This window comes from Salmo trutta, chromosome 17 (genome assembly GCF_901001165.1).
Source record: "Salmo trutta chromosome 17, fSalTru1.1, whole genome shotgun sequence".
NCBI lineage: Eukaryota > Metazoa > Chordata > Actinopteri > Salmoniformes > Salmonidae > Salmo > Salmo trutta.
The window spans coordinates 1,324,474-1,336,239 of NC_042973.1; the positions used below are offsets into that span (position 1 = coordinate 1,324,474).

An 11,766-nucleotide genomic window follows, 5' to 3' on the forward strand; every position below is an offset into this window, starting at 1 on the left:
TCTGTGTCTTACAGCAGTATATCGCTTTATTTTATTCACCACAGTGGAGGATTTGGATGATGCCTGTTGGTTAAGGCCTGGTCAGTCTGCATTTCACTGTGATGTCTACACCTGTTGGTTAAGGCCTGGTCAGTCTGCATTTCACTGTGAGGTCTACACCTGTTGGTTAAGGCCTGGTCAGTCTGCATTTCACTGTGATGTCTACACCTGTTGGTTAAGGCCTGGTCAGTCTGCATTTCACTGTGATGTCTACACCTGTTGGTTAAGGGGCTGGTCAGTCTGCATTTCACTGTGAGGTCTACACCTGTTGGTTAAGGGGCTGGTCAGTCTGCATTTCACTGTGAGGTCTACACCAGGTGACTTCCGGTCTGGAGCGAGCAGTCGCACTTCGCTTCGCTCCACAGGTAATATTACACTTCTTTACATTACAACGGTTTGGTTTGTTTGATCTGAACAATTTTTTTCTTAGCTATCAAAGATAATTGTGCAGTTTAGAGTAATTATCGAGGAGTAATTATCGAGGCCAGCTATTTTTTCGTCCTCCTAACGTAGTCAACACTGCTGGCTGCTAGCTAGTCAACACCTCTAGCTAGCCAATCGCTACCGACTAGAAGCACTGTAGAAACTATTACATTACAACGGAACGACTTGATTAGTGTAGTGTTAGTTAGCTAGCTACATAGCTGTCTTTGTCATAGCTTGATAATTGTGTAGTTTAGCAATAGCTAGGTTAGCTAGCAAGCTATTTCCGTCCCCCGCGACGCCATTGTTCCATACCCAGCCAACTATTACCGACGAGCAGCATTGTAGAAACTAAATACGTTACAAAGGAACGTCTTGATTAGTGTTATGTTAGCTAGCAACAAAGTTGCTTTTGTATAATAGCCAACCTCTACCGACTAGCAGCACTGTAGAAACTTTTACATTACAACATTACAACGGAACGATTTGACTAGTGCAGTGTTAGCTAGCTACATAGCTGTCTTTGTCATAGCTTGATAATTGTGTAGTTTAGTAATTATCGAGGATAGCTAGGTTAGCTAGCCAGCAATTTCCGTCCCCCGCGACGCCATTGTTCCATACCCAGCCAACTATTACCGACGAGCAGCATTGTAGAAACTAAATACATTACAAAGGAACGTCTTGATTAGTGTTATGTTAGCTAGCTACAAAGTTGCTTTTGTATAATAGCCAACCTCTACCGACTAGCAGCACTGTAGAAACTATTACATTACAACGGAACGACTTGATTAGTGTAGTGTTGTGTTAGTTAGCTAGCATTTTCGTCATTTTAGTCAATAAGATTTTTGCAACGTAAGCTTAACTTTCTGAACATTCGAGACGTGTAGTCCACTTGTCATTCCAATCTCCTTTGCATTAGCGTAGCCTCTTCTGTAGCTTGTCAACTATGTGTCTGGCTATCCCTGTTCTCTCCCCTCTGCGCAGGCCATACAAACGCTTCACACCGCGTGGCCGCTGCCACTCTAACCTGGTGGTCCCAGCGCGCATGACCCACGTGGAGTTCCAGGTCTCCGGCAGCCTCTGGAACTGCCGGTCCGCGGCCAACAAGGCTGAGTTCATCTCAGCCTATGCTACCCTCCAGTCACTAGACTTCCTGGCGCTGACGGAAACATGGATTACCACAGATAACACTGCTACTCCTACTGCTCTCTCCTCGTCTGCCCACGTGTTCTCGCATACCCCTAGAGCATCGAGCCAGCGGGGTGGTGGCACTGGAATCCTCATCTCTCCCAAGTGGACATTCTCTCTTTCTCCCCTGACCCATCTATCTCCTCATTTGAATTCCATGCTGTCACAGTTACCAGCCCTTTCAAGCTTAACATCCTTATCATTTATCGCCCTCCAGGTTCCCTTGGAGAGTTCATCAATGAGCTTGATGCCCTGATAAGTTCCTTCCCTGAGGATGGCTCACCTCTCACAGTTCTGGCTGACTTTAACCTCCCCATGTCTACCTCTGACTCATTCCTCTCTGCCTCCTTCTTTCCACTCCTCTCCTCCTTTGACCTCACCCTCTCACCTCCCCCCCCCTACTCACAAGGCAGGCAATACGCTTGACCTCATCTTTACTAGATGCTGTTCTTCCACTAATCTCATTGCAACTCCCCTCCAAGTCTCCGACCACTACCTTGTATCCTTTTCCCTCTCGCTCTCATCCAACACTTCTCACTCTGCCCCTACTCGGATGGTATTGCGCCGTCCCAACCTTCGCTCTCTCTCCCGCTACTCTCTCCTCTTCCATCCTATCATCTCTTCCCTCTGCTCAAACCTTCTCCAACCTATCTCCTGATTCTGCCTCCTCAACCCTCCTCTCCTCCCTTTCTGCATCCTTCGATTTTCTCTGTCCCCTATCCTCCAGGCCGGCTCGGTCCTCCACTCCTGCGCCGTGGCTCGACGACTCACTGCGAGCTCACAGAACAGGGCTCCAGGTCGCTCCTACCAGGTGGCGTGGCGAGAATCTGTCTCCGCACCACGTGCTCTCACCACTGGTGTCCCCCAGGGCTCTGTTCTAGGCCCTCTCCTATTCTCACTATACACCAAGTCACTTGGCTCGGTCATATCCTCACATGGTCTCTCCTATCATTGCTACGCAGACGACACACAATTAATCTTCTCCTTTCCCCCTTCTGATAACCAGGTGGCGAATCGCATCTCTGCATGTCTGGCAGACATATCAGTGTGGATGACGGCTCACCACCTCAAGCTGAACCTCGGCAAGACAGAGCTGCTCCTCCTCCCAGGGAAGGACTGCCCGTTCCATGATCTCGCCATCACGGTTGACAACTCCCTTGTGTCCTCCTCCCAGAGTGCTAAGAACCTTGGCGTGACCCTGGACAACACCCTGTCGTTCTCCACTAACATCAAGGCGGTGACCCGATCCTGTAGGTTCATGCTCTACAACATTCGCAGAGTACGACCCTGCCTCACACAGGAAGCGGCGCAGGTCCTAGTCCAGGCACTTGTCATCTCCCGTCTGGATTACTGCAACTCGCTGTTGGCTGGGCTCCCTGCCTGTGCCATTAAACCCCTACAACTCATCCAGAACGCCGCAGCCCGTCTGGTGTTCAACCTTCCCAAGTTCTCTCACGTCACCCCGCTCCTCCGCTCTCTCCACTGGCTTCCAGTTGAAGCTCGCATCCGCTACAAGTCCATGGTGCTTGCCTACGGAGCTGTGAGGGGAACGGCACCTCCGTACCTTCAGGCTCTGATCAGGCCCTACACCCAAACAAGGGCACTGCGTTCATCCACCTCTGGCCTGCTGGCCCCCCTACCTCTGCGGAAGCACAGTTCCCGCTCAGCCCAGTCAAAACTGTTTGCTGCTCTGGCACCCCAATGGTGGAACAAGCTCCCTCACGACGCCAGGACAGCGGAGTCAATCACCACCTTCCGGAGACACCTGAAACCCCACCTCTTTAAGGAATACCTGGGATAGGATAAAGTAATCCTTCTACCCCCCCCCCCCCCCAAAAAGATTTTGATGCACTATTGTAAAGTGGTTTTTCCACTGGATATCTTAAGGTGAATGCACCAATTTGTAAGTCGCTCTGGATAAGAGCGTCTGCTAAATGACTTAAATGTAAATGTACACCTGTTGGTTAAGGGCTGGTCAGTCTGCATTTCACTGTATTTTATGACCTGAAGGTTAGTTGGTTAGTGATGAAACGTATACCCCCTTACAGGTGTTTCAGCTCTACCATCTCTGTACTGGGAACACTAATTAGTAATACCAACCAATATGGGGACAAATCAAATAAAAGTTTATTTGTCACGTGCGCCGAATACAACCTTAGAGTGAAATGCTTACCTTTTTTGCGCTATTGGTTAGAGACTGTATTAGGTGAACAGTAGGTAAGTAAAGAAGAAATCACAATCGGGTTCCATTAGAAATCACAGTCCGGTTCCATTAGAAATCACAGTCCGGTTCCATTAGAAATCAGTCGGGTTCCATTAGAAATCACAATCTGGGTGAGGTGGGCATCATTTGAAAGCGTATTCTACTGCCAACATGCCTAGCTAAGTTATAAAATATGATATTACAGTGTTAGGCTTTCATAAGGCTTTCTCTCTGCTACCTCACTGCAAGCGGTACCGGAGGGCCAAGTCTAGGTTCAAGAGGCTTCTAAACAGCTTCTACCACCAAGACATAAGACTCCTGCATTGCCCCCCCCCCCTTTACACCGCTGTTACTCTCTGTTATTATCTATGCATAGTCACTTTAATAACTCTACATACATGTACATATTACCCCAATTACCTCGACTAATTGGTGCCCCCCGCACATTGACTCTGTACCGGTACCCCTTGTATATAGCCTCCACATTGACTCTGTACCGGTACCCCTTGTATATAGCCTCCACATTAACTCTGTACCGGTACCCCCTGTATATAGCCTCCACATTGAGGTTAATTCTGTCCAGGACAACCCAGGGTAAAACACAGTAATCTTGTAACTGTGGATCAAATATAGCGATCATAAATCTTGATATTGAGGGGTCTCCCGGGTGGCGCAGTGGTCTAAGGCTGTGCCGCCAGAGATTCTGGGCTGCGACCGTGAGGCTCATGGGGCGACGCACAATTGGCCCAGCGTCGTCCGGGTTAGGGGAGGGTTTGGCCGGCAGGGATATCCTTATCCCATCGCGCACTAGCGACTCCTCTGGCAGGCCGGGCGCAGTGCACGCTGACACGGTCGCTAGGTGTACGGTGTTTCCTCCGACATGTTGGTGCGGCTCATCTGTCAGTATGACTGCTACAGTATGAGGATGTACAGTATGACTGCTACAGTATATATGAGGATGTACAGTATATATGAGGATGTACAGTATGACTGTTACAGTATATATGAGAGGTGGGAGGCATTCCATTTACAGTTTATCTTTGTCCCAAGCCGGGGGCTCTAGGTTACTGCAGGACTTTTAATTATATCGATTTTCTTTTGACGAACAATAAGCCTGAAAGGGTCAGAAATAGCTTTTCATGGATGCTATTACTCTCAAAGTTACTGTTAGTTTGTATCCTCTATGTTGACTCTGTGTGAATCGATCATTCTAATTGATTACTATAATGACTGGCCAACCAAATAATACACTTAACTTCCTGGAATGTAAAAGGGCTCAATCACCCTGTTAAGAGAAACAAAATCTTTGCTCACCTTATTTGAAGGCTCTACTTAGAACCCACTTGTGTAAATAAGATTGTTTCCAGATAAATAAGATCTGGGTATTGGCCATCCTATACTGACAACGTTTTATTAGATTCGTTTTGTCAATAATCCCCAATATCCCAGAGGTGGAGTAAATCAGATATTTTCTTAATAGGTGGGCTAACTCCCGCTCTTGTGCCATGATGCCTGTGTTTCAAACCAAGGAACTTTCCGCTCCAGGTATCACCACGGTCCTGACCATGACCACCATCAACACCCATCTGAGAGAGACGCTTCCTAAGATCCCCTACGTCAAGGCCATAGACATGTACCTGATGGGCTGCTTTGTGTTTGTCTTCCTGGCCCTGCTGGAGTACGCCTTCGTCAACTATATCTTCTTCGGACGGGGCCATCGGCTGCAGAAGAAGTTGGCGGAGAAAGTGAAGGTCAAAAATGACAGGGCGGCCAAGTTCGACGGCAACAGGGTAACGTTTACCCCCTCGGAAATGGTCAGTAGGCTACTTTTTATTATTCTTCTGCTGTAATTGGACATCTTGGATTGTTAACTGTGGGTCCCTGTTTTATCTACAGTACCTTTTCAGTCACTTAATCACTCTCTGAGGTCATTAAAGATCCCATGGCACTTATCTTAAGAGTAGGGGTGTTAACCCCGGTGTCCTGGCTAAATTCCCAATCTGGCCCTCATACCATCACGGTCACCTAATCATCCCCAGCTTACAATTGGCTCATTCATCCCCCTCCTCTCCCCTGTTACTATTCCCCAGGTCGTTGCTGTAAATGAGAATGTGTTCTCAGTCAACTTACCTGGTAAAATAACGGTAAAAAAATAAATACAAATAAAATAAAACTTATCATAACAACGGACAGAGATTGAGACTAATTGTACTCAACGATATCTAGATTGTTCAAATCAAATTTTATTGGTCACATGCGCCGAATACAACAGGTGTAGACTTTACCGTGAAATGCTTACTTACGAACCCATTTCCAACAATGCAGAGTTAAAAAAATAAAAATAAGACAAATATTTTCTCAATCAAAACTAAATCAAAACGTTGTTATCTGGGGGACTCTTACCATTGACCTCACAGACCTGGAAGCACTAGTACACTATACACAGCATTAGGAGGGAGGAACGCAAGGTGAAAAGATGATATTGCCACTAAGGTAAACTGACATGTAGCATCATAGAGATGAAAGGAACATTGAAAATTCCAGACGTGATTCTTCACAGTAACAGTGTTAAGAGTCAGTTCAGTATTAAGTTCCTATATTCAGTTATTCTTCTCTAGGAGAGTGCTGTCAAATGGATGGACATCAATCAGATTCACATACAGGGGTAGATTCAGTTACAGCATCTAGGGATGAATTCCAAATGGAACCCTATTCCCTATATAGTGCACTAGCTGACAAGGTAAAAATCTGTTGTTTTGCCCCTGAGGAAGGAAGTTAACCCACTGTTCGCCTGGGGCCGAAGACGTGATTCAGAGGGTTAAATGAGGAAGACACATTTCAGTTGAAGGTATTCAGTTGTACAACTGACTAGGTATCCCCCCCATTTCCCCAGTCTATGCCTGTAGACATCATTATATGCTACACATACTGCACATTCAAGGCACCTCTATGATTTAGAGAGGTTGGGTTAAATGAGGAAGACACATTTCAGTTGAAGGTATTCAGTTGGACAACTGACTAGGTATCCCCCCTTTCCCTTACTTTTGACCACAGCCCAATGAGCCCTGGTCAAAAGTAGTGCACTATATAGAGACTACTGTGACATTTGGGATTCATTCCTAGTATTCTTCAACACTTTCAACATACCTAGTATTCTCCAACATACCTAGTATTCTTCAACATCTTCAACATACCTATTATTAGTATTCTGGCTGCCCTGGTCCAGTATTCATTATAAATATCTGAAACTGTGGTCCAGTATTCATTAAGGATGTCTGAAACTGTGGTCCAGTATTCATTATTGGATGTCTGAAACTGTGGTCCAGTATTCATTATTGGATGTCTGAAACTGTTGTCCAGTATTCATTATTGAATGTCTGATTTAACTCCGCTTGAAAATCTATGGCAGGTCTTGAAAATGGCTGTCTAGCAATAATCAACAACTAACTAGACACTATGGAACACAAAGCTTTTACTATCTCATTCTGGAACATACAAGGTCTGATGTCATCTGACTTTGGCCTAAAGAGAAGATACCTGGACTTCAAATAAATGAGAAGTACAGACATAGTAATCCTACAAGAAACATGGTATAGAGGAGACGAACCCACTGGTTGCCCTCTAGGTTACAGAGAGCTGGTAGTCCCATCCACCACACTACCAGGTGGTATAGAGGAGACGGACCCACTGGTTGCCCTCTAGGTTACAGAGAGCTGGTAGTCCCATCCACTACCAGGTGGGTGGTATAGAGGAGACGGACCCACTGGTTGTCCTCTAGGTTACAGAGAGCTGGTAGTCCCATCCACCACACTACCAGGTGGTATAGAGGAGACGGACCCACTGGTTGCCCTCTAGGTTACAGAGAGCTGGTAGTCCCATCCACCACACTACCAGGTGGGTGGTATAGAGGAGACGGACCCACTGGTTGCCCTCTAGGTTACAGAGAGCTGGTAGTCCCATCCACCACACTACCAGGTGGGTGGTATAGAGGAGACGGACCCACTGGTTACCCTCTAGGTTACAGAGAGCTGGTAGTCCCATCCACCACACTACCAGGTGGGTGGTATAGAGGAGATGGACCCACTGGTTGCCCTCTAGGTTACAGAGAGCTGGTAGTCCCATCCACCACACTACCAGGTGGTATAGAGGAGACGGACCCACTGGTTGTCCTCTAGGTTACAGAGAGCTGGTAGTCCCATCCACCACACTACCAGGTGGTATAGAGGAGATGGACCCACTGGTTGTCCTCTAGGTTACAGAGAGCTTGTAGTCCCATCCACCACACTACCAGGTGGTATAGAGGAGACGGACCCACTGGTTGCCCTCTAGGTTACAGAGAGCTGGTAGTCCCATCCACCACACTACCAGGTGGGTGGTATAGAGGAGACGGACTCACTGGTTGTCCTCTAGGTTACAGAGAGCTGGTAGTCCCATCCACCACACTATACCAGGTGGGTGGTATAGAGGAGACGGACCCACTGGTTGTCCTCTAGGTTACAGAGAGCTGGTAGTCCCATCCACCACACTACCAGGTGGTATAGAGAAGATGGACCCACTGGTTGCCCTCTAGGTTACAGAGAGCTGGTAGTCCCATCCACCACACTACCAGGTGGGTGGTATAGAGGAGACGGACCCACTGGTTGTTCTCTAGGTTACAGAGAGCTGGTAGTCCCATCCACCACACTACCAGGTGGTATAGAGGAGATGGACCCACTGGTTGCCCTCTAGGTTACAGAGAGCTGGTAGTCCCATCCACCACACTACCAGGTGGGTGGTATAGAGGAGACGGACCCACTGGTTGCCCTCTAGGTTACAGAGAGCTGGTAGTCCCATCCACCACACTACCAGGTGGGTGGTATAGAGGAAATGGACCCACTGGTTACCCTCTAGGTTACAGAGAGCTGGTAGTCCCATCCACCACACTACCAGGTGTAAAACAGGGAAGCGACTCAGGGGGTATGCTAATTTGGTATAGAGCAGACATAATCTACTCTATTAAATTAATCATAACAGAAACATTTTACGTATGGCTAGAAATAAATTAATTTCTCCACCGAGAACAATTTCCTCCTGTGTGCTACCTATATCCCCCACTATAATCCCCATACTTTAATGAAGACAGCTTCTCCATCCTACCTATATCCCCCTACTAGAATCCCCATACTTTAATGAAGACAGCTTCTCCATCCTACCTATATCCCCCTACTAGAGAATCCCCATACTTTAATGAAGACAGCTTCTCCATCCTGGAGGGGGAAATCAATCATTTCCAGGCACAGGGACATGTACTAGTCTGTGGCGACCTACATGCCAGAACTGGACAAGAACCTGACACCCTCAGCACACAGGAGGACAAACACCTTCCTGGAAGTGACAGCATTCCTTCCCCAATATACCCCCCTAGACACCACTACGACAACACAACCAACAAAAACGGGTCACAACTGCTGAATCTCTGTCGCACGCTGAGTCTGTACATAGTCCCCCCTTAAAGCCTTACCATTCACTAAGTTGCTTACGTTCCCCTCTTTGTAACAATCAGCAAATAGTGTCTCTGGAACTTATATTTGTACTTATTCCTTGCAGTGTTTTATTTTTTTAAATCCAAGGGGGAAGTGTAGTGATCTTTACAAAGGGGGAAGCCATGGAGCAGGGAGCCTCAGAGGCCTCTGCATTTGGGTGGAGGGAGGATGTGACGCTCTGCTGCCATTGTTGAGTTCAAGGGGCTTTCATATCTCTCACTTCACATCTCAGTGCAAATTGACGTTGCAGCCGCAACGCCTGTCCTGTCCTAGCAAGCTTGGTAGCTTAGTAGCCTTACCTTTAGCATGATGGTCTGTATATAAAAAAATATCTACAAATGATTTGTCTTTTACTTTTTGGATTCAGAAGTAGGTTCGGACTGAACATTACTCACTCAGTTTTGTGTTGGATGGTATTTCCAGGTTTCTGCTGTTTTTCTTCTGCAGGTTTTGGTTTGTTAGAAGTTTTTTCTGGGTAGTCCTTCCAGGTAATCTGGTTCAAAATACGGTTTTAGGTTTGAAATGTAGATTTGGAGTGAAGGTTTTGATGTAGAGGTTTGTATCCTATATAAGTCCTTGCTAAAAAAAAAAATCTAAGTTTATCTAAGTTCAGCCAACTAATTAAATTTTTTGCAGAAAAGTTCAGGAGCCCTATGAGCTCATGACCTCTCTTCTCTCGCTGTCCTCTCCTCTGATAGGTTGACTCTCAGGGCAACATCCTCCTGACAACCCTGGAGATCCACAACGAAGTTGGCGCCGGCAACGAGATCACAACCAGCATCACCGAGACAACCGCACGGAACTCCTCCTCCATGATATTCAACCAATCGGGCCTCCAGTACCGAAAACCGAGCGCTCTGAGTGGCCGGGAGAGAAACGCCCATGCTCACGTGAAGAAGACAAGGCTACACAGGCGGTCCTCTCAACTCAGAATCCAAATCCCCAACCTGACAGACGTGAACTCCATCGATAGATGGTCACGGGTTGTCTTCCCCTTCACCTTTACCCTCTTCAACTTCATCTACTGGCTTTACTACGTGAACTAGTGGTTTTCAAGCCTCTCCTCAGGGACCCCCAGCCATTCAATGTGAGAACCACTGAACTAAGTAACACACAGAAGGGATTTTCACTCCTTAAACTTTTCTTGTTCTTGTTTCTCTAAAGAGTAAAGAAACCCATCTGTATTCAGAGGACGTATAACTACGCAGTCCATACTGAGTGCAGAGAGACACTAGAACAACACTGAGTTGTGGGGTCTCTTGAACTGGATGTTCAGACAACCTGAGACAAAAGACCCTTTGTGGAAATACTATCCTTCTGAACTCTTCCTGTATTACACTGAACACTCCACTGTACAAAGAGGGTGATACAGTCAATGGTTTGTGGTTTTCAAAAGTATTATTTACAATGATTTATGCCAATTATTGTAACTCTATCCCTTATTTTAGTGTGAGAAATTAATTTAGAGTGCTAAAACTCATTAGTAAACTGAATGGGAAATTAATTCAGTGTGCTATTTATCACAGTAGCCCGTTATAAACTGAATGAGTTACGATATGTCTGGTTTATCTGTTGGGATATTATCATTCCAGTTATGTCTATGTTCTATGGACTGTCAGAACGGGATCATATGAGCTGTGTAGGATAGTCATGAATAGTCATAAATAGTCATTAACAGTCATGAATAACTACAAATGGTCATTAACAGTCATGAATAGTCATGTATAGTCATGAATAGTCATGTACTGAATCACTTTTGGATACTAATTCCATTGGCTTGGGTCTGACTATTCTGCAAACGATTCACTTATTATTATTTTTTGTAAAGTGCTGAAGTAACCTATATGTAATCTGGATCTATATTTCACTGTGCATTGAAGGCAACGTAACGATGTCAACTCTGCTCTCACCAACCCACACCTCAGTATCACTGTAGTTCATAGGTCACGCCTAGCCTAACATTCATACTGCCAAGATAAGCATGTCATGGAACCCGAATCATCCATTTTATATATTCATTAAAACGAGACTTACATAATCAATCGTTATCATTTACCTTCCCTGAGTGAAAATCATGTTTTCTGATCATAAGAAAACGTATGTTCCCGAACTGCTGTCATGCAATGCTCAACCAAGGCTTTGATGTGGGCCTTAACATGTGTTTGGCAATTACAGTAGGCTCTGACCTTCTTCTGACCTAAATTGTACCCATATCTTTATGAATAGCCTAATGATTTTGAATTGTCTTCTTTTTACAATGTACATACATACCGTAGCCGTAGAAAACACAACTCAGGTACTGAATGGAGAAGTTCCTTATCACAATACACACAATCTATTGTCTGATTTGTATTATTACACAGTATTCCTATACATTTACCTATGATTGGT

General features: G+C 45.8%; 1 protein-coding gene across 1 annotated transcript in view; it reads left to right on the top strand.

Moving 5' to 3' along the window:
- The window catches only part of gabrb3 (gamma-aminobutyric acid type A receptor subunit beta3), a 52,306-nt gene extending 40,889 nt beyond the window's left edge, over positions 1-11,417 (top strand). The window contains exons 8-9 of the mRNA XM_029695354.1: positions 5,399-5,667; positions 10,074-11,417. Coding sequence (XP_029551214.1) covers positions 5,399-5,667; positions 10,074-10,421 — 617 coding nt within the window. The 3' untranslated portion in view covers positions 10,422-11,417. The remainder of the gene's footprint in view (positions 1-5,398; positions 5,668-10,073) is intronic.
- Positions 11,418-11,766: the final 349 nt, after the last annotated feature.